The 27,179-nt window shown below is 35.5% G+C and overlaps 4 protein-coding genes across 8 annotated transcripts in view; 2 read left to right on the top strand and 2 right to left on the bottom strand.

Annotated features, from left to right (window-relative positions):
* The first annotated feature begins 1,566 nt into the window (after positions 1–1,566).
* On the top strand, positions 1,567–12,594 carry LOC135694650 (GDP-D-glucose phosphorylase 1). Of its 4 annotated transcripts, none has more exons than XM_065213494.2 (12): positions 1,567–1,912; positions 3,338–3,526; positions 4,831–4,947; positions 5,509–5,616; positions 7,475–7,525; positions 7,832–7,921; positions 9,440–9,498; positions 10,600–10,702; positions 11,090–11,190; positions 11,394–11,557; positions 11,875–11,940; positions 12,356–12,594. In XM_065213494.2, the coding sequence occupies exons 2-12, from the start codon at positions 3,350–3,352 to the stop codon at positions 12,484–12,486; spliced, it is 1,167 nt and encodes a 388-aa protein (XP_065069566.2). In that variant the 5' UTR covers positions 1,567–1,912; positions 3,338–3,349; the 3' UTR covers positions 12,487–12,594. The 4 variants fall into 4 exon arrangements, with proteins under 4 accessions (XP_065069566.2, XP_065069558.2, XP_065069549.2 ...); XM_065213486.2 differs by having other exon boundaries at positions 1,568–1,848; positions 3,298–3,526; XM_065213477.2 differs by having other exon boundaries at positions 1,568–1,848.
* LOC135694640 (alpha-(1,3)-fucosyltransferase 7-like) lies at positions 1,990–3,354 on the top strand. Its single transcript, XM_065213461.2, has one exon. The coding sequence runs from the start codon at positions 1,990–1,992 to the stop codon at positions 3,169–3,171; it is 1,182 nt and encodes a 393-aa protein (XP_065069533.2). The 3' UTR covers positions 3,172–3,354.
* A 1,250-nt stretch (positions 12,595–13,844) lies between the features above and the next one.
* Positions 13,845–21,480, bottom strand: LOC135694684 (uncharacterized). Of its 2 annotated transcripts, none has more exons than XM_065213516.2 (3): positions 21,325–21,480; positions 14,417–14,548; positions 13,845–14,207 (listed from the first exon to the last, which is right to left on the bottom strand). In XM_065213516.2, exons 1-3 carry the CDS (start codon positions 21,391–21,393, stop codon positions 14,076–14,078), a joined length of 333 nt encoding a protein of 110 aa, XP_065069588.1. In that variant the 5' UTR covers positions 21,394–21,480; the 3' UTR covers positions 13,845–14,075. The 2 variants fall into 2 exon arrangements, with proteins under 2 accessions (XP_065069588.1, XP_065069596.2); XM_065213524.2 differs by lacking the exon at positions 21,325–21,480 and adding an exon at positions 16,329–16,465.
* A 641-nt stretch (positions 21,481–22,121) lies between these two features.
* The window catches only part of LOC135694611 (protein unc-79 homolog), a 29,282-nt gene continuing 24,224 nt past the window's right edge, over positions 22,122–27,179 (bottom strand). The window contains exons 31-37 of the mRNA XM_065213433.2: positions 26,947–27,030; positions 26,033–26,196; positions 25,396–25,585; positions 24,618–24,806; positions 24,046–24,123; positions 23,804–23,848; positions 22,122–23,362 (exon numbers count right to left, since the gene is read on the bottom strand). Coding sequence (XP_065069505.2) covers positions 23,201–23,362; positions 23,804–23,848; positions 24,046–24,123; positions 24,618–24,806; positions 25,396–25,585; positions 26,033–26,196; positions 26,947–27,030 — 912 coding nt within the window. The 3' untranslated portion in view covers positions 22,122–23,200. The remainder of the gene's footprint in view (positions 23,363–23,803; positions 23,849–24,045; positions 24,124–24,617; positions 24,807–25,395; positions 25,586–26,032; positions 26,197–26,946; positions 27,031–27,179) is intronic.

Here is a 27,179-nt window from a genome sequence, read left to right on the forward strand (position 1 = left end):
TACAATACTATTATTTTAAAAAAAAGTGTCCTTTAAGTTTTTAAAAATTTGGCCTCTTTTGACCTCGATTGGCCATTTTTCGCATCGGCATTGGCCTATTCTTACCCTAACCACCAGGCAACCCTGGTCTCCTGCCATTTCTGAAGGGCAGGAGTGCTATTGTTTTCTTCTATTGTGAGGCAAGACCAAAAACAGGGCTACAAGGCGTTTGCCTATTGTTAGGCAGGACCAAACATGCGGCACCCCCCCCCCCCCCCCCTAGGAAATTCTTGTCGGCAAATTTTCTGAAAGTAGAGTTTTGTCGGGTTTTACTTTCGAAGTTCTCAATGCGATAGCTTTAGCAAAAAGTTGGGATAAGATGAGGATAAGACCGAAAAAGTATCACCCCCAAACCCTCAGCAATTCAAAATAGGTACAGATGGCGGTATGGGTGTCACGGAGGGGCAAATGTCCACCAAAAATTTCAAATAACTCCCTGTCGGCAGCCGCAGTCTAGAATCTAATGTCCAATATCCAGGGCGACCTAATTTCTACCTAATGTTTGGGGACAAAGTTTATTGAAAAACTCTGAGCGTTGATCATGGAGGTACTGGAAGCCACTGTAAGCAGGGCTGCCGAGGGAAGCAAGAGGGCAAAGTGCCTCATGGCCTTGAGGTTGATGGGGCCTCAAGTAGTAACGAACTCCATTTTAAGAATGAAATCAATGAAACGTAGAAGAAGTATGCCTAAGAATAGTTAGAAGTTTTAGACGATTGCAAGAAATGACTGCAAGAAATATTCTGAAATGCATTTTAAGACAATCTAAAGGGCGTGGTCGCAAAAAATTTCTGCTCGCTCCGCTCGCAGGGGCCTCATTTTTCATGTTTCCTTCAAGGCCTTCGAAACCTCTTGCCGGTCCAATTAGTAAGATCTACTCATGCAAACTAAGTACCGACAGTCACTGGAAAATTGAAGCGATCATTGACTAACGAGAACATACTTTTTCATAAACAAAATCATTTCCGTCAAAATACCACACCCAAAAATTGAAATACCTTAGGCCACGCCCTATTTTATCGGCAAATTTGTGACTGGCACCCTCCTAAGTGAAAGTGATTAGCGACGGCCCTGCTTTTTGGAATGGTTGACAGCCAAATGTTTTACGGTTGGCGGCCAAATTTAGCCAGCTAAACGAAATATACAAAACAGCTAAATTTTTCAGTGTAATCAGAGTTTGCTTTGTAGGCTCCACTTGACTTTATCTTAAATTATCTGTTAACTATTACTTTGTCTCATGTTTCGTCATTTGCATTTTTTAAATTCATTTTAAATGCGGCCAATTCAGCCAACTATTGCTTCTTCAGCTAAATCAATTTATGACGGCAGGGGTTTTGAAAAACGGCCAAAACGGAGAAATTTTTGTGTACGAAGTCTGAGTACACTGTGTTTTAGATAAGTGGTCAGAAAGGCCAGATGGCAACTCTGGCCACTTCAATGAGGTAAAAAAATTTTTCTACCTCATTGGGCCACTTTTGCAAGCCTCTTTTTCAAACGGGACTGCCTTGATTTGAAATTTAGCATAACGTTGTATTGTAATTGTATTGCAAATGATTTTTCAGCAAATCTAGCTGGATTATAACAAATCAAAAGATTAATTACACGACTGACATGATACTAAAAAAGGTATATGCATACGAGACAAAAGACGATTGTTGAAGTGCAAAACCCAGTTTAACGACATTGGATTTTGGCGGCTGAAAAGCAGAGTGCTGTACTTTTGCGTGTAAATCGCCTATGAACGCTAAACAGATATTAAAGTTTTTAGGATTTGCGTTACGGTTGGACTCAAAGTGATCTGATATACATTCGGTATGTGGTGTGTTTTTCCAGAGAGTTAGAGATGGGCTGTTGTTTTTCTAGTTAATGGATATAGGTAGATGACTCAATGTTTTCAGAATTTAATGCTTATAACTTTATACAAAAGAGTTTCATCATGCCAAAACATATTCTATGTTTGCTGAGCGGAGGCAGGTAAAACAATTTGGCATGAAGATGCGCAAGAGATTGGCCATAATTGTTCTCTGTTGTGTAGGTTGTTTTTTTGTTTCATATTATAGAATATTTTTAGGCACGTATTTCAAAAAAGCTGCCACAAACGTTTTAAAGAAAGAGGCACCGATAATTTTACTTTATACAACCTGGAATTTAGAGGAGTATTGGTCAGATATTTATCCAGAGAACCTGAAAAGCCACCTTAAAGACACAAATTGCTCCATCACAGACTGCACAATCACTTATGATAAAGACAAGATAGCAAAAGCATCAGCTGTACTGTTCCATGCTCAAGACTTGACTTCAGATGATCTTTACTTGCCTAAAAGCCTGAGCAGTTTGAAACGACTGCCCCATCAGAGATGGGTATGGGTCAATCAAGAGAGCCCACTCAATTTAAAAAATGTCAAATCATACAATGGGTTGTTTAATTGGACAGCAACCTACCATAGGAATTCAGACATTTTCTTGCCTTATGGTAACTATGTGAAAGATAATAGTACAAATTTCTATACGCATAGCAAATTTTTGAAAAGGCTGCTTAAACAGAAAAGGAGACTTATTGCCTGGGCTGTCAGTGACTGTGGTGGTTTGAGGGAAAAGTTTGTGTTAAAACTTCAAAATTATTTGAACATTACAGTGTTTGGGAAGTGTAATAAAAGGTTCAAGTGTCGAGATTCCTGTATACCAAAAACTACAGGCTGCAGAGAAAAACTGAAACAATTCAAGTTTTATCTGTCATTTGAAAATAGCATTTGTGAAGACTATGTGACAGAAAAATATTGGGAGAATGCTTTGTTGCATAACAGTGTGCCTATTGTTTTTGGAGCAAATTATGACAAGAAAATTGCCATACCTGGAAGTTTCATCAATGTCCAAAATTTCAAAAGTGTTATTGATTTGGCAAATTACATTTCATTTCTGGACAGGAATGATGATTACTATTTTAAATATTTTGACTGGAAAAAGAAGTTTAAAGCTAAGCAAACAGAAGATTTGCTTTGTTTAATGTGCAAAAAATTGCACAATCAAACAATGCCAGAAAAAGTCTATGAGGATTTGGATGCATTTTGGAGCAGGAGAAGACATTGTAGTCATTATGATGTTTTGAGTAAGAAAGTGCAACATCAGCTGGTATAAACAAATCAACTCATGTTATTGTATACACATAATTTTCAAAGGACTTTATAGATATATATCTAATGAAAAGAGTCTGTCAACATATTTTATATGTGATTTAATTGCAAATTTACTATTTGTATGAAGGTGTATGACAGGCAACTTATCAAATGGTATGTAATATCAGACAGGTGTTATAATGGCTTCAAAAAGTTCCAGCAAGGCTGATGATCTTCAATTGCAAGAAAAGGCAACAAGTAGTATTGGAGCTGATGCCATTGCTGTTGAGGACAAATGCTTCATTTATGACACAAATGACCTGCACTTTCAATTTATAAACTGGCCTCCTGATGCAGAGAGTTTTACACAAAGTAAAGTAGGTATTTTTCATCTAGTTATTCAAATCACATATATTGTTCATATAAAAATCTTTTAATGAACAGTTTTAAATGACAAATAAATTCTGTTCATATATATAAATTCAGTTAATATATAATTCTATAATGTTAAAACCTGTAATATTGGTATGTGGCTGAATTTATTTATATTTACAACATTTTTGTTAGTCAAAGAGCACTTAAAAGACATTCAAGAATTGCTGTTTTACAATGCACCAAATTGTAAGGCCATACTGAAATAATGTTTTGGTATTCTTCATACTGTTTACCTCATTGGCTCATACTACTTGCAATTTATATTATTCACTGAACACTACAGGATTTTGCTCAACATACTTTTGCTGATAGCCAACATGAAACAGTTTTATATCTTCTTTACATCCTCTTCACAAGCAAGATGTGAAAATCCTTAGGGATAAGCAACCACATAATAACTTGAACAAGAAATTAGTTTACCAGATAATTTCCCAAGACAAATTTATAACAAAACATACATAAACACATTCAAACAGAGAAGATTTACAGCTTACTAACCATGCTACAAGTATGTACTGCAAAATGTTATCTATAGTGGTCTTAAGAAGTAAGAATTGTAGAAGTCTTGTAAGAAGATAATAATATATTAGAAGAAAAGTAAGAAGATAAAAGAAGAAAATTGAGAAGATATAGTCCATACCATACCATTAAAGTAAGAAGATATAAGAAGAAAAGTGAGAAGATATAGGAAGAGTAGTAAAAAGTTTAGAAAAAACCAATGTTATAATAAGACCTCAGACAAAACTTTCCCAAAAAGTAAGAAAATTTAGTCTCATCTACATTGTAAGAAGAGGATTATAAAACTTTTGGGCTGAAATATTCTATAAAATTCTATAAAGCTTCAAGTATATAACAGCACATTTTCAGTTTGAAAACACATATGAATGGGTTGAAATGGAATTTTTATGGTAAATCATACACCAGTACAGTTCCTGATTTTAAAAAACATGGTACCCAGCCTTCACAAATTCAAGAAAATTTTGCCTAACAATAAAAAAAGGCAAAAGATATGAGAAATTTCTTAGGCTAAGTAGAAAAAAACAGTTTATTATTTGCAGGTCATTACTATGTGCTTGCATGTCTCTTGCTTTTGAAAGAATTGTCTTTGTATATGTAAATGAATGGTAGATAAGAAAGAATTTATAAAAAAAATGATTTTCATTTTATTGTATCAGCCAGACTAACATGTCTGCATAAGCCTTTATGCGGGTGCTTCTTTTTTAGTCCGCTTTGTATCATTTTGTAGTTTGATGAAATTTTATCAGAAAAATGGGATATTGCAATGGAAAATGGTACTTTTAATTACAACTTGGATGAAGTTAGAAGAAGAAAGATAAACGGAAAATATGAATTTATTGCACAGGCAAGTAGCTTTGTAGTCAAGAAGGAAATATTCCTTAGAATTCCTTTCTGTAATATTATGAAGCAAACTAGGGCCAATGATGTAATTATTTAGCTCTGTCTTCGCAGAATTAAGCAAAATAAAGCAGGTGTAATAAACACTTCATAAACGGAATGTACGCCACATTTGATCAGGTACCTCCATTTTGCCGAGACTTATGCTACATTTGTTCTCAACCAAATTGTGCCCCTTTTCGAATTTATCCTTCTTTATACCAAACTTGTCTATTAAAAAACTAAGCACCAAAAGTCTAGAGAAAGTATATGAGGAAATGGGTGGTCCAGCGAGAAAATGTATGTGGTTTTATATATGTTTGCACAATCCACCCCAACCCCAATATCTTAAACTAATCTACAACCCTGAGTGTAGGTTATCATTTGCCAGAATCCTTTAAGTATGTTGTCATGCTTTTTATCTATTTCTATTTCTCGAATTACCCATTTTCTGGTCTTGCTTCGTGTTTGATAAGCTTTTTGTGTGTAGGTGCACTCATTTTAATGTTTTCTTATCATTTTTGAACAGCTTAATTCAAAAAGATTTAAGGAAAGACGAAAACCGCAAGAGATCGATTCCGTCAGACAGCCGTTTAGAAAAGACAAATTCAACTTCACCAAAGTGAAAGAGAATGAGGTAAGGAAAATTGACAGCATCATCTGTATGACATCTTTCATTGTTATTTTCTACTTAAACCAGGCTGTGTAGGGCTTATTAGTCTTCAAATACTTGTATAATTTCACGTTTGTTTACATTCCCTGTTCACCGTTTGCAAGAAAACAGAAAGCAGCTATTGCTGAGCAAAATTTGAATTTTTGCTGGTGTTTAATTTTTTCAACATACAATCACTGCCAAAAGTCTTGGAACGCTAACGTAGGTTTTCAAAGGCAAATTCAGCCATCCCCTCTCCCCCTAGGAACAATGTTGATTTACTATAGAAAAAAGAAAGGGGTTATGGAGTACGCTTTTTCATGTGGATTGTTTGATATTTTTCTATACTTTCAAAATTGTTTTGGGGGGAAAGGGGGCGGAAGTGGTAGTATTCAAGAAAACAAATGAAAAATAGAAAAGCACAGCGCAAAGTGTTCCAAGTAATTTTGGCAGTGATTGTAGCTGTTCAGCAATTGGAAGAGGGTTAATAAATCATATTCCAGTTGCTATAGGTGACATAATTTGATATTGCCAACTGGTTTGCTGCTGAGGCAAGAAATCAAGGCATGCAGCATGTTGCTAAAAAGCATAAAGGCTGCTGATCATCGTGGCCCAGCGCTCGCGTCATTTACCTTGTGCAAGCTATCGCTCTGAAAATGATAATAATAATCAATAATGGTAAAGGCAGGGTCTGCAATGTTTACAAGAGCCGTATAATCCTGTTGTAAGGTAATATCCTGTTGTTTAAGGTAATATCACATGAGAACGAATAAATCACAAAGGTCAATATTGTTTACTTTACGAAGGTCATATAGACGTTATTGTCAGATGATCGCAAGATATTGTTCCAATCTTTTTTAAAAACACTTTAACTGCCCAGACAATTTTCAAAGTGCTAATGTAGTTCAATTATTAAGTGTCTAAAGTATTCCTAAACATTCGCGGCTTCGCGGTAGAATTTATTTTCAAATGCATTTTGCGGTTGAGATGTGGTTGCTTCAGCTTACTTATGTTTTCTGTGTTTTGATATACCAGCTTTGTATCGTCTATGTCACTTGCTTGGGTCACAAAACATGACTGGAAATGTGTCACAAAAACTGATTAGACATTTATTCCTCACAATTCACCGTTTTGCGTGAGCGATGAAACGGTCGCGTGGTTGGGCTTGCGCAAGTACTGACGCGATCGCGAGTGATTGCTCGCGTCAAACGAAATTAGGGCCAAGCGGCTAATAAAACTTTTAATCATAAGCATTGCGATATTTCTTCAGCATTGAAATTTCTCTTTGTCCCCAATGCTTTGTTTACAATTTGAGGACTATGAACTATTCAAAAAGCAAAAGATTAAAAAGTTTGTAGTCAGACCCACCCATTCATATTTCATTTTAAGTGATAACGGATCCAATGAATCTGCTCTTGCCCTGGGTTTTCATCACTCATTTTTGCAAAAGGAGCTTGGAAATACACTAAAAGCAAAGAAGAACTAGATGTGTGAAGACTGGTGATAAATCATTTTACAATGCACACAGATGGCAGTATTATATTTTCTTTGCAGAAAAATAAGCACTGCCACTGCTTTGCAGCATTTCTTTTTGAAAGGGGATTACTACATTTTTGGAAACTGAAACAAGTAAAAACAGAGAAAACCTAGTAAGAAGCATGCTCGAGCCTTCCTTATATGTGTCTCTGGGGACATCCAGAGCTTTTTGCTTTGTTCATATGGTTGGAAGGTTTTCTATATCCGGGTTTTGTACATGTTTAAATTGTCACTTAGAAATGCAATGATTAAAATTCCATGTGAGAAGCTCTATCATGCAATGACAGTTTTATGGATCTTTTTTCAGATTTTGTTTAAAATGAAATCAGCAGAATACAAAACCAAGGAGAGCAAAAAGGTTAGTATGCTTTTAGAGATACTGCATCTAATTGTCAATATTTGAAAATATCTTATAATGAAGTTTTCTCTTGTATGCCCTTACATTTTAAGAACATAACAGCTTCAAAGGGTGTTTTTTATTGAGAAAAGGGAAATTAGTAGAAGACACTTCAATTTTTTAAGGTTTTTCACGCTAATGAGTTTTGATTTCGTGTTTTAATATAAACAATGCCCATTTTAATAGCCCATTTTTCCAGGAAATATAATCTTTTCAAAAGTATTTTTATGAAAGTTTAGTTTCCAATAAATTTTGATATTTTTCAAGGTAGAGGAAAACCTGGTTATCGTCAATATTAGCCCAATTGATTATGGTCATGTGCTGCTTGTTCCAGATGCCACTGCCCTGCGTTCACAGGTACCCAAATGATTTTGTTCAATGTGGATTGATGTGGATTGTGCATTGTTACCATTTCGTTGTATAATGTCCATGTTTTTGGCTTATTGCTATCAGCATAGCTATTAATATTTATGGGCAACATTATTGCTATCTTAATATTTTTATGATTGTTTTTGGCTGCTATCATTATAAAAAAGCATGAGAGGTTTTATAATTTTCAATGAAAGTTGACCTGTTTTTATTCCCAAAGATGACAAAGCCACTGTTTTGTATTGCAACAAGCTCCAAATCCACCTAACACCATGATTAATTGCAAAGGAACATATCACAGGATTCTGGGAATGATGGGAATTGTCTAAACAAACAACAGATCCCAATATTGAGAAAGCTTCACACGAGGTCAAACTACTCATTTAGGCTTTGAATACAGTAGAGCTCTGTTAGCAGTATACTCAAATTTTTGCTTTTTTAAAGCCATTTTTAAGTTTTGTACCACCAAAAATTGCCAACATTAGCTCTATAGAAAAGAACTTATACCTTGCTTCAGCGGGATTTGTTTAACGTTGGTTTATCCAAAGCTAGAATATTCTTGCAAATTTTTGGTTACCCTGTACACGCGAATTAAAAGAAAAAGCAGTAATGGTTTAAGGCATGCAGTTCGCTCTGTTACCAAATATTACCGACCAGAGCCTAAGTCGGTTGCAGTACAAAAGCATTTGAACTGGGAATCATTAAAACCCGAAGGGCGCTTCTTAAAAAAGAATTACTCGTAAATATGTTTACGGGTTACGGGTAAAAACTCTGGTTAATGTCACACTACTGGTTACAGTCTCATAAAATTTAGCCCCGAACATGCCAAATGCTTCAATTTGGCTCCATGTATAGTCACATTTCGCTTACTGTCGCAGCTTTTCAAGCAATATTTGATGTGACCGGAATCGGAATCTACAGTATAAACCTAATGAAAAATTGGGGCATCCCAGAAAGAAATATGCTTATCCTGATATTTGTTTCTTTGCTTCGTGTCTTAGTCATTATCAGAAAATAAACATGGAAGCAACCTGAGTGCTTGCTTGATCCAAAAGTTTAGTGATCAGTGGCGTACCCAAGGGGAGGAATAGGGGGGTCCGGACCCCCCCCCACTTTTCTAAAATATTGTCCTCGAGATTTGTCCAAAAATGATGTAAAACTCATTGGGGGGGGGGGGGGGGTGTAGTATATAACAATTGCTTATGTCAATAACAATTGTAAAATACTTTGCTATTTACCGTAGCTAGCATTAATCAAAAAATGGGGGGAAATTTTGCAAAAAGCGCGTTTCCCCGCATTTGCGAGTGTCTGAAGGGCGTGGTCCAAAAAGATTCTGGGGGCTCCGCCCTAAACCCCTCTACTGCTGCAGCCCTGGATACGCCACTGTTAGTGATGAACTTTCACACAGAAAGGTTTTGCTAGAAGCAACACGTTTCAACGAACAAACAGTTGTAGGACTCGGTGTTCTCTCCTATTTTAACATATTTTTGCGATCCTTTTCCCAAGGCTCTAACATATGACGCTGTGAAGTTGTCAATCGACGTATGTCTTCTTAGCACTCACAGGTTTGAAATTTTTTGTATGCAAAATTGATATTTTTTGGCAAAAAGTGCTGATTGCGTGTTGAAGGTTCTGCAGAACGTTACCAGATGTATGGCATTAAATTGCATATGCAGTCGCAGCCTGACGGTTGGGGATAGTGGGGTTTCAAGTAAAGATTTGTGACTTGACTATTCAAGAGAAAAATAAAATAGATGCGCGTCTATTTTGAGGTGAAAACCCTAATGACATCCGCTTTACAAAGGAGTCTGCAGGCAGCGTAAAAATTTCATGTCTTAAATGTCCAATTTCATTTACTGACTGCAGATGTTGGAAAAGAATCAATTATATTTCATTTTGTTTTATTTAGAGTCTCTTGAACAAATTTAGGCCCTTGGACAAAAATAGCATTTTAAATTTTCTAATTTTAAGGATGTGATTTGACTTTTTTCAAAGCAATTGAAGTCATGAAAGCACATGTCAAAAATTACAACATTCGGGTCGGGGAATCCAAACAGTTATTAAGACAATTTAGGATTTGGTTATAACATCTAGGATTGCCGGAGTAGGTATGATTCATAAGAAATAGTTTTTTCAAAAAGCATAAAAAATAATTATTCGTGGCGTTACGACCAAATTTTTTGCGTTAAATATGACATAATCAGCCCTGCAAAAGAATTCCAACGAGCTGCTACTGCTTATTTGTAAATTTCAAATCATGGCAGTTATGTTTTCCCTGCCTAAACTGAGTGTGTACACAGAACTGACTTGCTTAGCAGTCACTCGTAAAAAATTACTTCATGTTTCTCTGCTTGCACATCTTTATAGTCGCCTTCAAATGCAATATAAAAAAACAACTTTAGTGCAAAATTTAGTATAATTCTAGAGCTGCTTACCGAAAAGAAATTTTGCTCTATATCCATTTAAATTGCCACTTTGTATTAACTATAGGCTGATTTCAATTTATAAAGCAGGACAGGGCTCTAGAAACAAAAGGATTCACGGGGGTACATACATGGAACCTTAGAACTTATTTCTAAGGTAACTTATTTTAATAATCTTTTGAGAGCACAGCCCCCTGCCCTACTACGGCAACTGTTTATATTTTTGTGTCTATCTTTTTGCAGGGGCCTTAGGATTGGTTTCAATAGTTTATGTGCATTTGCTTCAGTCAATCATTTACATCTTCACATAATTTATGTAAATTATGTTCTACCGATTGACAAAGTTGTAAGTACATTGTTTAAAATTTAATTCATAATAGGTATAAAAGTTTTTTAACTCCGTAAAATTTTGTAGTAAGAAATGTAAACACAAGAATGTTATGGTTTTGTCTTTCCGATTTAATTCTTTAAATTAATGCGATGTGTACAATTCTGGATAACAAAGTACGTCCACCTTCTGCTGTATATTATTCAGAAATCTAAAATATTCAGAAAGTGAAGGTGTATTGCTCGACCCATTCCTCCCTTTACTCGCGCCATTGAGGTCGCATGACGCTTTTCGTGAAGGCAGCCACGTCGTTTCGACTTCACCCTACTGATGCGTTAGTGTTACTGGTACCATGTTGTTCGAGCCCCATTTTGCGTAACGTTGATTAATTTCTTCTGCTTTTAGAGTGTTTCAGAAATCTGCAATGGTTTATACGAAATAGCTGATTATGCTGTTCACGGTTTTGCATTGCAAATTGAAAATCGAGATATTGAAAAGCTTGCGAGGTAATTGCTGAATCATTCGCGAGTGTGATTCTCATTCTCTCGTCTCTCAGTGGAGACTTCTATCAATGATTGCATTTTAACCCTGAAGTTTGTTGGAATTCTGTAGCTTGTCTACTTTTTCATCAGACTTATAGATTAATGTAATTATTAGATTAGCTTTTTATAATCATATATTTTCTGTATATTGATTCATTTTCATGCAGGAGGGTAACAGCAATCACGTCTTACTTATACGAGAATGAAATCGCCCATAATTTGTTCATATGCCGACAGAAAGCTTTGCCTTTGAAGAATGCACAGGATAACAATGACCCAGAAGCTGAAAGCACTGTTAGGGTTTTTATATTTCCAAAATTATCTGCCCCAGGTATTTGACCATTATCATGCAATTTTTTAATGTTACTATTTTTATGAAGGTTACTCTTTTACCCGTCTGATATACAATATTCGATGCCCGATGATCGCATTAAATGTGAAACGAGTTGCAAGTTAAATATATAGTTCGAGGTTTTAAAATCAATTCATCAATGGATTCAAGATTTTGTTTATTATTAAATTGAATTTAATTAGATTTATATTATGGCAAATTTCTCAGAACTGTAATATTTAGTTTAAAATAGGTATAGACACTGAGAAAGGTTGGTTGGGAATATCTGATGTTACAGCGTGTTCCCTTTTCTTCAGGAATCAAAGATACTAGATATATGAACAGTTGCTGCTATGACTTAGCTGGTTACTTGTTGCTTAAAGGTACGCCATCCCACATCACTGTTGTTTATTAGTGTCTACAGGTATATCAAATAAAAATGTTTTGTTTCAGCCATAACCGAGTTCGCATTCAATGCTGCGACAGTGGAACTTGCAGGATATTTACCAATGAAAGGTATAGAAATACGAAATGCTTCTTGGCACATACATTCTGTTACATTTGATGCAGTAGTTGTTATATCATTTTGCTTACTTTCAATACTGACTAGAATTAATGGCATGGGTTTGATTGAGGCAGCTTTTTAAACCTATCAAAAACTTCCATCTCTAAAGAAAAGTGCTACAAAAACATGAGAAAATGACGAAACCTTAAAACACACGCGTGAGCTTTAAGGTTCTGAAAGAACCATATATTTATAAATTTAATCGCTATATGATTGATTTACTTTTTTTGCAGATGAAGAAGAATTTGAAAGTTTGAATGAAGTTGATGTTATTGAAACCCTGAACAAATTTTGCTTACGAGAAGATGAATTTGCTGACTTGAGAGACGCAATTTCATTGTTATTACTAAATCTAAGACTTTAAATTTAGTCAATCGTACATTTTTCATTATTTGCGTGAATGAATTCATTCTTATACAAGATTTAATAGGCACATATTTTAAATTAGAAATTTTACATGTCTCAGTCATAATTAACATGTTTATATTAACAATCTTTTTGTGGTACAAAGTTTAAAAATGGCTTTGAAAAAAGCAAACATTTTGAGTCATACTATAGCTTTTTGCCTGACACGCTTAGAGTATAAGACGTCAGAACATAGATCAAAATACTACGCTAGGAAATATATATACCCAGTTGTTGATCATAATAGGCAAGCAGCACTGATTGGGCAACCTTAACAGTCATGTGATCGCATTTCTGATTGGCCAATTTTGATCCACAACTGGGTATATATATATATATCTTATAGCGAAACGTCAACCAAGTTGTGTTTTTATTGAGCATCTATATATATATTTATATTTCCTATCCTAGTGTTTTGATTTATGTTATGACGTTTTATACTCTGAAGAGTGACTCAAAATGTTTGCTATTTTCAAAGCAATGAATATTTTTTAAATACAATACAGAGGCACTCTTATAAGGCCTACTGGGTTCCTTGTTTTTATCAATGAAATTAACTTATTTTTATAAAATGCTGTGGGCGTGTTTTCTTCTGAGAAGATTTTCTACAAAAGCATTCTTCGGAACAGGATTAGTAACAACTAAATTTTCAAGAGTTTCTGGAAATTGAAATTCACCGATATTTTGAGGTAGAAATGATGAAACGTCTGAAAAATGAGTTTTCAAAATGAACTTTCTCCAAATTCGATTCGTAGTGTAGGCAAAATGTGTAGGCATTTAAAGAACATAGCGCTTCATGAAATATCCCGCAGAATGTCATAAAATATGCCAACTGCACATTTCAATCATTTTTGGACCAAGTGGACGAGAAGAGAAACAAGTGCCATTTTTAATAGAGGCGTTAGCTGATTTAGCTGTTTGCTGATTTTTTCCTTTTAGGCCATTCCCATCCCATCCTAGCGTTAGGATTCATTTAAAAATATTCTGCAAGTTTTGGTGACATCCACCCTTGATGTCACAGTCTCCATGATTTAGTCTCGGAAATCATCATGTGACGCTATCATCTAAATAAAAATTGCCATATGTAACTCAACTTGTTGCTAGATGGAAACATTTGCCAGTGAAACCCTGTTCGGATATTCTTACGAAGATAGCCCTGGTAATGCTTTGGCATCTAGGACAATCTGATGTTCATTGGACAAAATTATAATGATTGATGTGTTCAAGATTAGCAAACGTGTTTCAAAAGTAGCCATACAGACGGATAAAGAGGTGCCTTTTTGAGTGGATAAACACAGGGTCGATAAACTCATATACTAAGGCCGATAAATTCTGGTAAACCAAAATGACTGACTGGTTCTAATTATACAGTATGTTTTATCAATACATCATGAAAAATATGCAACAATACAGCAAAGAATATACATATTAAGTATGGCTAAGTGTATTATAAATTGTTAAAATATTGGTTAAGTGCTTGTTACGTGTGTCGTGCAAGGTATGTTAGTAATCACTTGCAACTGGTTCTTATATTCTGATGTGATGACGTCATTTTCCAACGATTTCAGCTGCAGTTTTTGTAAATTGGTCAATTTCTTTCTGCACCTGACGTGCAATTTGGTCATCGTTGGCCCCTGGGTTTTTTTTAACATACTCAGCTATCCTCAAAATGGTGCTCGCCTAAACCAAAACAAAACTAAAGAAATAAACAACAACAAAACTAAAAAAAGCTAACGACTAAAAGAAAAAACTGGCAGTCTTATTTGGCAGATTGCATGAAGTAGATACCTGTATTGTTTACAATGCAAAACAGACACTATATATCACATATTAACCTAAAAAACCTTTGAACGTACATGATATTTCTTGTAAAATATTTAAGAACATACCCTCAGAGCTGCTAATTTGTCTTCATCTTGATTCATCCTTTTGTAAATCTCGTGGAGGATTTTCACTCCACTCAGGCATTCTAAGGCGTCTTTACCAAGTTCACTTCCAGTTACAAACCCAAGTGTTGCTATCTGAAATAAAAAGCAGCACTGTTGTAAACAAACAAGGTAAGTGTAATTGCTTGTGAAAAGTTGCCAAGAAAAGAACCAAGTGGAGGTTACCACTAGAAGTTGTCACTTAAATCAAACCCATTAATGCATTCAAGTAACCCTTTATAAAAACCCTAGATCCAAAATTTCTAAGTCTTAAGAAATTTGTGTAGACTCTTGTCAGGGTAAGCAAACTTAAACGAAATTTTATGCTGTGCTATCAAACTTTTAATGTCTTAATTGATTTTCATAGTTTATTTGATGTTGACATTAACAATGCTAAGGCTTTATATAGCAGCTAGGGGTGGTTCATTTGGTGAAATGTGTTTTTCGTGTTGAAAAACTCGTTAAGAAACAATTTTTACCAAAATGCGGTAAAAATTTCAGCATTCGTGTCAAGGATTTTGCCAAGATTCACATAAGAAATGGCGTGACCAAGATATACATAATGTTGTTTAAGCTCATTAACCATTCTTAATTACCTTAGTTTACTGCCACCCCTTTTCCAATTTTCCTACTCCAGCGGACTTAATGTCATGACGTCCTTAGCACCGTGATGAATGCAAAATTTTCAAGGTATAATTCTGTTGACAATTTATTGCTAACCAACTCTATAACAGCATGTTCATCAAATACAGCCAAAAAATGACGCGAGTTGACAATTTTACATCTTGTACGCAGAAAAGAGGTTTAGCAACACATGTTGAAGGAATTTAGGCCCGGTCAGGTGACATCCTTGTCAACTTGGTTGAGATTAAAGGGATAAAGGGGATTCTCTAAATTTTTTAATATTAATAACGTAACGATAGGACTCCTTATTTTTTTCAAAAGCAGGTAGTTAAAAACCAGCTGTAAAATCTTTGTTATGAAGATGACGAGGTCTCACTGATGCTAAACAATTTGAACACAATCAAATGGGAAGCTGATGGACCCAATACTTGTATTAAATTTACTAACCACGGTCATTACAGGTCAGTTATTAATCAAGTGAGCAATGTTCTTCTGCTTGGCTCACTTTCGTGAAAAACGGTTCAATTTCTTGAAAAACGGTAAAGTTTCGCGAAAAACGGCTCAGTTTCGCGCTAACCGTCGGCATTTTGCAGTCGACGTTCAAAATACTTCAAAAATAATGACAGGGACGGAGTAAGATGACTTCGCGAACCATGTAACAGTAAATGCAACAGCAATTTTATCTATTCTCCATATCTCTTACTGCAGGAAAGAACTATCTAACTCGACACGAGCCCGACTTCAGTTTCTACTTGCATTATGTTGCTGCTATTTTGCTGGCACACCGTAACTACAAAAGTTTTTGGAGCTAACTTGTGGAGCTAATTAATCACAAAGTAATATGCGATGTTGTGTTTTAAAGCTGCTACATTCTACAAACTAAGACCAGTTGAACACGATGAGATGGATATTTGCTACTCAAGTCAACTGCAAGATTAGCCATCATTTCAAAACGATCCAACTTCTTTACAGAAAAGTTGATTCAGATTTTTGAATTTCAAATTCACCAAACAAGGGCCCGAGTTGGTTTCTTTGATGCAAAATGATTTTTCGTTGGAATCGACGAAAGCGTGGTGATAAGTAGCACTTAGTCCACTTATTTGCTATTTCCCTGGCTAACAGCCTAGCTACAAGACAAAATATAAACAAAAAGATCCTTACAATATGTACAACATACTGCAACAAGGCTGCAGCGATGAGAATCTACAAATAATCATTTGTTAGAGAAGATGTCAAATCATAAACTCTATACCATCTCAACAGCATCCCAAAACGACTTCGAATCATTAACGTCTTCAGTTTCCATCATATTGCGAATACTGACTTTCCAATTACAACAATGAGTTCAGACATAGACTATGGTTGAGATCACGTTGCAGTTTATTAATTATTCAGGGTATTCCATGATGGATTTTGCCAGCGGTGATCACAGACAACGGCAAACAAAAACAAATCTGTATAAACTCTCACAAAATCAGATGCTGACCAGAGCTACAGTTTGTGCTGAAGGATGAAGACCTCGAGTACATTGTACATTTTCGCTCTACACAATCTATAACCCTTTTACACGTCTTCGGCGGCGTAGAAAGAGCAAGAACCATGCAAGTTATCTTCTGATTATTGTTATAGTGAAAGAAATATTTCAGAGCTAACCAGTTAGATTGATTGCTAATGTACTGATGCTACTTTCTGCCTACGTTTAGGATCAGTCCTGTCACCACTTTCTATTAACATATGAAACCAGATTATTTGTTCTTCATCTAATCCATAGTTTGCACCAGGGCCTAAAATAAGTGTGGATCTGACTCACTTTGTGGAGTTGTAAATTAAAATTGTGGAACTGTAATTGTAGAAAGTGTGGATTTGTAAATAGTGCATGTTCTTAACAGTGCAGCATAAAATTATAATCATAACGTCTAAGATAGAATTAGGAACATTTCACCGTTTAGAACGTTTTGCCATTTTTAGGCATACTTTTTCCTATGTTTCATTAATTCCATTCTTAAAATTGAATTCATTATTTTTTACGAGGCCCCCTAGACCTCAAGGACCTGGGGCAATTTGCCTCTTTGCTCCTCCTTTCGACGGTCCTGCTCACAGGGGCTTCCAATACCTCCAGGATCAGCTTTCAGAGTTTTTCATAAACTTTGACTTTTCCTTAAACTTTAGGTGGAAATTGTGTGGCTTTGGATAAGCTCTAGAACCTAAGATCTAGAACATAGCCGACAGTTGTCTGCTAGGTTCTAGATCCCGGCTGCCGGTGTCATATGCGTTTCGGTAACCTTAGGCATTTCGGTCCGGGTACACAAACGCATGACAATTTTGGTTATGCAAAAACGTACCCTAGCGACGGCCCTGCTGCGAGGAACATTTAATTGGGAATGTTACATAACAATCCTCCCTATTTTTTTGCAATAATAGATTAGAAAATGTTTTGAAAGTTTATGCTAACGAACCCATTAGTAGCAGTTCTGCTGGGAACCCGTTTTTGTTCTTTTTCATTGTGCTTTATCTTGTGTGGTCAAGAATTTTTTGTTTTTTTATATTAATTGAAATCTTCTCTGAATCGGTATGTTTATGAATAAGGACTGAAAGAAGCAAGTATTTTCTGAAAGGGGTGTTTACGTTGTTTCAAAGGGCGTTGCCGTAAAAATTTTGTTATGTTCATCAAGCCTCCTAGCCTCGTTCCAGCCACTCCCTTGTGGGCTGGTGCCACTGTGACCTAAAACTTAAGTTATGTAAAAGAGTTGGGTCTTCTGAAAATTCTGAACTGATATAAATGGTAACCAACGGCAATGACAATAAGTTTCTTGATCATGCTACACATTCTCTCCTTATCCACTTATCCAGTTACATTCATTGATTTGCTGTGACAAATAATTAAAGTTTTGTTCTGTTAACTTCCCTAACCTATTTTATCTGCGTCCTTCCAAGAGAACATAAATCAGCCAGAACCAAATTGGTGGTAGTTGCAACAGAGGTTTATAGTACAGTGACTGATATATAACATTTATAACATACAAACCAAAGCTTACAAAAGCAATGAATTGAATGAATGAAGGAACTTTTGAATGAATAATGATTTACAAAAAAAAAGAATTTCTCAAAAGTTGGACAGAGATTAAAATGGAGAATGAAGATTATGGAGGAAAAAATTAAAGTTCTGAAAGTTTCAACGCACAGAATGAATCACTGCCTTTAATGAACAGAGAGAATTATTTACTTCTGAAAAATGTGCAGTGCTCATCTCTCTAAAAATTTAAGTTTATTGTTAAAACAAAAATCAATGAATAAGAATATGCGGACCTTAACATAGATCATGTGATAGCTTAATATTTCTAACATATGTCTTCATAATGAAGACAAAATGCTCAAATTCCACTTATCAAATTGGACCTTCACGAATAAGTACCATTATACTAGGCATGCACCTCAAGAATGTAACATGGATAACATGTAACTATGTCCATACTGCAACTTGATCAAAACCTTAGGGATTGGTTACTTTCTGATCATCTAATCTAGGGGTGGGCAACTTATGGCCCAGGAAGAGATTTTTCGTGGCCCAGAAGATGAAAAATATCATGTTATAACTTTTTTGGTTGGCAAGGATAATTTCCTGAAGGGTTGCAAACATTGAATGAAAATAATCTATTCAAAATTAGATTATCAAAAATCTTCATAAAACCTGGAAATCATGGAAAGATTTGTTCACTATCTGTTGTCACAAATTCATTCTGCTTGAAGACAGGGCAGCAGAATCATCGAGGGACTGGCCGAAAGTTAACAAATGCAGCAAAAATGAATTTTGCAGGGGGCACCCATAGCTGTTGAGCAGGGATCACGGTTGTCCCTATTTTGTCATGTCTCAGTTGCTAGTGTTCTGGGTAAATTAGCATTTATGTATATTAAAATGAATGGTCTGAGCTAAAAGGCTGATGCTCAACGTTGATTGGTGGATAATTCTGTATTTCCTTCCTAGGATGATTTCTCCATATCCCGAATTTGGTCTATTTTAATTTTGGTTGTATTTTGGTTTTCCTTCTGCACTTACAGTTGTAACAGTTTTATTGATGGCTGTAAACTACCTATGTAATAGAGATGTTTGTAATTGAAGTGTTATTTAATTTAAAGAATATTTTCATTGTTATTATCATTTTATTACAACTATCAATTTTGCTTTTCTTATTACCTTTGGCCCGCTAAAAGGAAAGGTGTCAAGGTTCTAGCCTACATTCCAAAAAGGTTGTCCACTCCTGATCTAATCCAATATGAATCACATCCTATGAATCACAGTATGAAACCTACCTGTCTGATGGTTGCAGTGAGTGTCCTTTTCTACACACTGAAGCAGGGAAAAACCTCTGCCTAAAGGAGCTAACTAGACCTGTTAACAACTTAAGGTTAATACCATGGACTCCATTTATAGTACATCAGATGCTGCTCAAAAAGCTGTGACAGTTAGCAAAGTATGACTTTAAACAGAGCTATATTTGCACAGTATTTTGCATTTGGGTCCTATTTATAAATGACTGCAAACAGTGATATTACTTCAAGCAGACTGGCAATAGCAGATTGTCATATATCATTCAGAGGGAATGTAATCCACATAAATGTAACAGCATGTGTGGACTGGGGCGCAGGCTAAACTTCTTGGGTTTTGCACCCTTGTCCTGATAAGCTTATGATTTCTGACCTGGATAAAATTTTTACGAGAACTTTTCTTATCCAAGATTAGGTGAATGCTGGAAAAAGGAAGAGGTTTTGAATTATTTCATACTGAATTGTATTGAATTGTATTTTGTTGTATTTTATTAAATTGCATTGTATTGTATTGTATTGTATTGTATTGTATTGCACTGCATTGTATTTTTTCAAGATTTTCAAGATAAAAAAGCAACTGAAGCCTTTAAATGTTGTTTCATTTAGGAAGTCAATTTTTTCAATCAACCATTACAACATAAAGTGAGATTTTGATAATGACTAAAAAGTACCAACTGGCTTGGTGAGATTGGGAGGGCAAGGCAACTTAGTCATCATTGCAAAATGTTATTTTGGAGGACCCAGGTCAACCTAGTTCATGTAGAGTTGTTAGAGACAGCACAAGCCAAGACTTCAAAGCATTTTTTCTGCAACTGGATTGCCAGAACAAAAGTTTTTAAATTTGCAGCTAACCAATGTTTCCAACCAAATCCTGCACAGAATTTTAAGCAAAGGCTTTTGAAGAGACCCTTTATTTGTTTTTTATTGTTATCAGAAGTCAGAAGTTCAAATGGTGGAGCATTGTGTGCCAAATATAAAACCAAACTTTACAGTCTGGGCACAGGCTACACTCAGCTCATTAAAACCAAGATTAACTTATTTGTAATTTGACTGGCTGATGCCAATAACAAACCACTTGGATCTCAACAAAGCATACTCAATTTTGCCACAGTTTTCTGTCCAACTTTACAAGGATATATACACTATCAAGGCTAAATTCATTTGCTTGATTATGTTTCAAACTGTAACTGTACTGGCTTTCTCACTATTGAAACTAATGTTCACCCCCAAAAAGAGTTGCAAAAAGGTAGAAAATCAAAATAATACCCCAAGCATATCTAACCTAGGTGAATCAATGAATACACCCTTTCACTGAGTAGCTATTGACTAACGGACGTGTAGCTAAGCTGACTGGGCCTTTGGCCCCAAAGAACTTGTGTCATTTTGAGCTACAAAGTGCTGTGTTAATGTAATAAACGTTATAAAGCCCTATACTTGATTTACACGCACATAGGGGAAAAGAGTTATTTGTAAACAACCTGTGTATAAAAGTTGACCTTAAAACAAAATCTAGCCTCAGTAAAATCTAAGTGAGTACTTTATCGACTTCTCTGAAACGCAACACAAAGTTGTCGAAAGTAGTAATATGTAATAATAATAGATCGATGTTGGCTGGAGCGATGTTGGAGCCGATGTTGGATGTTGGAGATAATAACACTATGGCTGAATAATAGAAAAGAAAAGTAATAATAGAAAGTAGTAACAAGTCATTGTCTTGATTGCAGCTTTTTTTTATAATTGTATTTTTACTTGTTACAAACTTCATTTGCTGCGATCATATGCGACATGAATATAGGCCAAGCCAAGGGCCTACAACCAATATGACTTGGAGAATTAAATTCATTAATGTTATTATCAAACACAATAGCCTGAGCAGCAAAAGATTCAAAACTGATTCAGATATATGTAAAAACTTTTCACGGTACCTCTGTTAATAGCTCGAAGTTGCTTAATCTTGGTAAGTCAATATTGCTGAGGTCACCAAGAAACGCCATTTTCTATGTTTCCTTGCTCGTTCTAAACACAATGACAACAACGCTCCTTCACATTTCACAGAATCATACCTCTGGTTGGACACAGAATATTTCCTGTCGAAATGCCAACAACGGCTTACCTTTTTAAAAGCCGCAATTTTTTTATTTCAAATGATGTTTAAAAAATTTAGCTCTGACCAAGTGGGAATCATTCGAAATGCGACCACGACCTAATTTTATCTTTGGCCGCGGTAGAGTTTTAGGTATTGTTTGGTTAAGAATGAATATAACTTAAATTTACAATAAAGGAGATTGTTTGCTAAAAGGGAGAATTTCGTTCTAGGTTTGGTCCTGCGTATCTCACAAAAACACTATGAAGATAGTTTGAAACCTGCGTACCAAATAAGCTTTGAAAAAACAGACTGTTAGCTGTGAGGCTTAGGAAGATGTAAACATAATAGGGTACAGTTTGGGTTTATCAAAACTAAGAGTACATTTTATACTGTTTTCGTTTTAAGGCAACTAGAAGAAAAAGCTTCAGAAGGCAGCCAAAAACTATATCTTTTTTCTTGGATCTAAAGGACGCATTGTTATTGATGCTTGATAAAAAGGAGTGCCAGACAGAATGGTCAGATTCAATACTGGGAGGACTTCCATACTGGGAGAAAAAAGGAAAACTGTGTTGGCATGCTACGGGATTTCTTTACTAGCAATAAAACGGGAATCATCGTACGCTGGGAGGTATAGAAAACGCTTTACAGATTCTTGTAACGTATACAAGATTACACCAACTTCCAGAGCTGAATCAATTTAAAAAGTCTGGGTATGTTGTGAAGACACTGAAGAAGTCTCGAAGAAAGTGTCGGTAATTGAAGAAGACGCACCTAGCTGTAAATAAGTTAGATAAAGCATCGTAATTACAGAATACAATTAAGTCTTGCTTAAATTGTTTTAAAAATGAAGGCAGTTCTGTATTGCAATTGCAATACCATGCGAGCCAATAGGATAAATACAATGTAACAGTATACAATACAACACAACATAATGAAATACAATACAATACAAGACAATACGATATAATATGATACAATAAAATACATGATAGCGATACTATAACAACAATATTTACTTATTTACAAGCTCGTGAGTGAAATGAATTCAATTTCTAAATAATATAAAACACTGCAAAGTAACGCAATTTAAAATTACACAAGGACAAAATCCAGAAAAACCCATCCTTTCAGCATAAAATGAGAATATAAAATAACTATTTTACCATCCTTTTACACAGGTCTAAAAAGCAGATTTTTAGTCAAAGATAAAAGCCCTTCTTAACAAAAAATGTGTCCAACAGTGTCCAGTAAAGCGGAACATTTACGGAGGAAATATGTCGGTCAAAATCCTATGTCACATTCATAACACTTTCTAGGCCACAATATCTATTGTGCCCTTTTGCTTGAAACCAGTAATAAGATAACTGTTCAAAATCTTTCATTCTATAAAATCTACAAAACGCATGTTCATAACAGAAACTGCCTTTAAACTTCTCTTTCAAAAAATCTTCCGATAGAAAGAGATCTAGGAAAGATAGCAAATGAACCAACCTTAAAGATAGGATAGTCTCTAATGACCTGCTCTGGAATTTGTAAATTCTACACTTTATCTGGAAAATATGACTGGATGCTAGATTCCATTGAATACTAGTTATCTCTTTGGGCACAGCATTTTAGAGGAGGGCTTGAAAGGCTGCTGCCGAATCTAAAGGCATGAAACTAAATTTGTATAATTACATTATTATGTACAAGGTTACTGCTTCATTGAACTGAGGCTAAACGACGACTGCATGATCAAACTTGTTCCCAGTTTTCTCTAGTTTCGCCAGCCTCGTTCGCGTGTATCTCACCAAATCTTGAAGCTCGTTTTTCGGATCCTCCGATTTCACTCTAGAAGTCTGAAGCTGCTTAAAACGAAGGAATACGTCTTCTGGAATCTGAATAAAAAATACCTGAATTTATAATAGGTTTTTCACAATGATCACAATAGGTTGCATCAGTGCATCATTCAGTAGTTTAACGCTGACATAAGTTGAGGAGAAACAATGTCAGATAAGAGATGATCAACTTTGGTACGTGATGCAGACTTTATTATAAGGGATGAAAAAATAATAGTTTGAAATTTGGGTTCTTAATTGACTAAATACTTTGTTATCAATCCTCTTAACACCATTCTGCTGAGGAAGACATGACCCAGGAATCTGAAACCATCGACCTGAACAATATAGCAGTTTTCTTTTCTTGTCTCTTCTTTGCTTTTCTAGCTACGTGAAATATTTTGACGGCATCTATTGCGAATTCTGCTTCTAAACTAACCGATGAAATTTGTATAAAAACTGACTTGCTCGCGGTGGTAAAAACAAAAGAATAAAAATCACCTCATTTTTGTAGTACTGCACAAGAGGGCACCACAACGTTGATAGCTGAAAAAAGATATCGCAGAGACTGTAAACAGGTTTTATCGCGACTGCAACGAACAAAATGTCTCTATTGGTAAATCCTACAAACCAACGCTTACATGCAAAAAACAAAACTGGAAGATAACACAAAGAGGAAATTGCTACGCTCCTGTTGTCTAGTACAATTGTTTTTCAGGAAATTGAAGAACTCAATGGCTCACCCTTGGAAAAGAGTATCCAGCACAACTTGCAACTCCATCCGTGATTTTTAAGAATGGGAGAAGCATATCAAGCATTAACTGGAAGGAAAAGAAAACCAAACTTTAAATAAACGCATTGTTTGGAAAAAGGTAATTCAGCGATAGATTAAAAGAATACTGAGGGTACTGTAAACTTGGGTCAGCCACTAAGACAGTGAAAACCATCTAATCTTCAGTCAGTTAATTCAGTCTATTCAAGTTCAGTTTATTTTGAAAATATAAAGAAATATTTATTATCATTAATAAATTTCACTCGTGTATCACTATGGAAACAAATATATGGAATCAAAAATTGCACGGTCACCTGAAAGTCAGTTCTTTTGATTAATTTTAAAATGAAAAATGAAATAAATGAAAAGAAAAATGAAATGAAACTTAAATAAGCTAATTAGTGAAGGAGAAGACCGCCTGGTGCCGAACACAAACAAAATCGAAACATTCATGACCCGTGCAAAGATAAAACGTAAATGCCTATTCGAATACAAGATTGTATGCAAGCAGCATGGCCTCCATTATTACGCATTATAACACACCTTATCGTTTGCACTTAGAAGTTGAACCATGCAAAAAGTGACCTGTGTCCAAAATTCCATTATATTGCTAAGCGGGTCGCTCTCCGGGTTCATGTGAAAAATCAGGTGGCATTCGCAATAAATTGTCCATAACTGGCAGGTAATAAATATAACATAAAGTGCAGGTCGCAAAAGTCTGAAATTCTTCTCCTACAAGAAATAAATGGGAAAATTCAGTTCTCGTTGCAAGTGAATTTATTTTAGCATTTTTAATCAAATGCAAAGTTTAATGCAGGTACAAAACTAACAACAAAGGTTTTTGCGCTTGCAGGGTCAATCTATGGAACTGTTTATCATATAATCATACATGATTATCATATATGATGAATTTCCACTTGCACATTCTGTGGCATTTCTGCCTAGCATGCTGGTTGGAGCATTTACAAGGAAAGGTTTTATTCTACCTACTGAGGTTTTGCAAGCGCTCTCAGGATCGAAGCTCCCTCTTCAGTATAAACAAAAGCCAATTCATCCTTTCGATTACTCATCCTAGACAGACCAGCCCGTTAAGAGGCTTGTATCGTTAAGAGGCTTGTAATACCTGCCTTTAAGGGTTGGCCAGAGTGAAAGGAGAAATTAAAGGGGCAAATCAAAACGTCTGTCGATGCATCTTCTTAGTGAAAGTGAAAAAACATGAAGCTAAAATAATGTGTATTTCTTTTTATTGTAGATACCAGTGGAGAAATCAGCAGTTATTTTATGAATGATGTCATAGAATATCAGACAGTTTTAAACTCACATTGTCATATCGCAAGATGCTTTGCAGTACAATCTTTATGTAGTCTGTTAAAGAACCGTTCTCCGAAAGCGAAATCACGTGGAAAATGTCATGGGCCATTGGGTGATCAACCACGTGATTGATTGCTCCAAGTAACAGCCATGAGAGGAAGCGCAGGTTTGCAACTGAATCCAAGATCAATTCAACTCGCCTGTCAGCAAAAGAAAGTAGTTTCATCAGACCCTCAAAGATCGACGAAAAATCTCATCTTAAGTCATCTTTTTAGAATAACCTGTAGCTAGAATGCTTTTGACTCAATAAACGAGGTATTAGAAAAGCATCTTAAAAATGGTGACGGGAAACCTGCGAAGTTTTCGATTAAGTTGTTATCAGATTATTTACGGAGACTCATCCTGGAGACGACCGGTGAGGGTACATTTTCCTGACTAGAATGGGCAATTTGGGCATTTTATATCAAACTAGGGATGTAGAGGGGCTCAATCAGTTTTTCAAAAGGCCCCGAGACTTGACCGATGTAATTCATACCCATAACCCATAAAAATATCAGTCTTTTTCGCGAAAATAGCGTCTTGTAGTTGAGTAACATCATAAAAAAGTTTCCTTTTAAGTAACAGAGACTTTATCTGAAGCAACTTACCCTAGCTGCGACGGAGGGTTGCGTAGCCATGACAATATCCTCTGAGATACTTTGGCCGACTTATCCCGTTTCAAAAACATTGCGATGATTTGGGACAAGCTAGCCTTTAGTTGAACTGGGAAATAATTTTCGTCAATGGAGTCCTCATCAGTCTCTTTGATATCCTAAAAAGAAATGCTATTCAATATGGTGGGCGAAGAAGTCGGATGGATTCTACAAAATAAATAAAATACAACTATTATAAAAAGAGCTGATTAACAATGGGCTAAAAGAAATAGAGGAGAAAAGGGTAGCTAAATGCTCCCGTTAGGCAATAAATCTTCCGAGAAATGGTCTGCAGGATTCTACAAACAGTCTGTAGGATTCATTTGAATTCAAGAAGCAGAGTTCGTTTGTCAGGTTGGATCACTTCCTTAATAGTAAGGCGATCAAGGTCAAGTTCTAAAGGCCAGATCCACTCTTCTTATGGGATCATATGTGACCCTCGCTCTCTAATAATTCTAATAGTACATAATTCGTGCTCTGTTTACATTCGCACTTTATGTTATTATTCCTTCTGTGGCTGCTTATTTTCCCTTATGTGGCTGCTGCTGTTAAGCGTCTTGTTGCTCTGAAATAAACCTGCATTTCAAAACGAACAAAACAGACTCTAAAAATCTTACCAACTTATTCCTGCCTATCAATGGATTTTTCAGAAAATCATATAACTGTGCAACCGCTTAATTCCCAAAAAAATTCAATAATTAATATCATCTTTCTAGAATAATAGACAATTCAGTAATGGGAGAGAATAAGAGTTTTTGGAAACAAATTTTAACATTTGTCATGCAACATTGTGTTAAGCAGTCGTAAGCAGTAGTTAGCAGTGGTAAGTTGTACTAAGCAGCAGTAAGCATGTAAAAAGTGACACCCACTTTGATCCTGTAATCCCAGTGCTTGATGCAGTCAAAGAGTTCTGGCTGGTAGCTTTGTATACATGTGATCATACCAATGTCTTGCTAACAGAACGAAGATCACAAATTTGAGCTAAAAACGTTCTAAAGAGCCTGTTTATCGTACACTGCCTTTAGGCCATTTACAAATATCTACAAAATATGTTTTACAAAATATCTATGAAAATAAGTATCAAAAGCATTGAAAATAATTA

Source organism: Rhopilema esculentum, chromosome 10, assembly GCF_057945365.1.
Source record: "Rhopilema esculentum isolate cy_ngs chromosome 10, ASM5794536v1, whole genome shotgun sequence".
NCBI classification, from domain to species: domain Eukaryota; kingdom Metazoa; phylum Cnidaria; class Scyphozoa; order Rhizostomeae; family Rhizostomatidae; genus Rhopilema; species Rhopilema esculentum.

What these genes read in the sequence shown, in the direction of transcription:
- LOC135694640 (XM_065213461.2), top strand. Translation starts at nt 1,990, where the DNA reads ATGTTTGCTGAGCGGAGGCAGGTAAAACAATTTGGCATGAAGATGCGC.
- LOC135694650 (XM_065213494.2), top strand. Translation starts at nt 3,350, where the DNA reads ATGGCTTCAAAAAGTTCCAGCAAGGCTGATGATCTTCAATTGCAAGAA. An exon ending in TGTCTTCTTAGCACTCACAG is followed by an intron (nt 9,499 to 10,599) that starts GTTTGAAATTTT and finishes ATCTTTTTGCAG; the next exon opens with GGGCCTTAGGATTGGTTTCA. An exon ending in TCCAAAATTATCTGCCCCAG is followed by an intron (nt 11,558 to 11,874) that starts GTATTTGACCAT and finishes CCTTTTCTTCAG; the next exon opens with GAATCAAAGATACTAGATAT.
- LOC135694684 (XM_065213516.2), bottom strand. Translation starts at nt 21,393, where the DNA reads ATGGCGTTTCTTGGTGACCTCAGCAATATTGACTTACCAAGATTAAGC. An exon ending in ACTTCGAGCTATTAACAGAG is followed by an intron (nt 14,549 to 21,324) that starts GTACCGTGAAAA and finishes TTTTTATTTCAG; the next exon opens with ATAGCAACACTTGGGTTTGT. An exon ending in ACAAATTAGCAGCTCTGAGG is followed by an intron (nt 14,208 to 14,416) that starts GTATGTTCTTAA and finishes GTTTTGGTTTAG; the next exon opens with GCGAGCACCATTTTGAGGAT.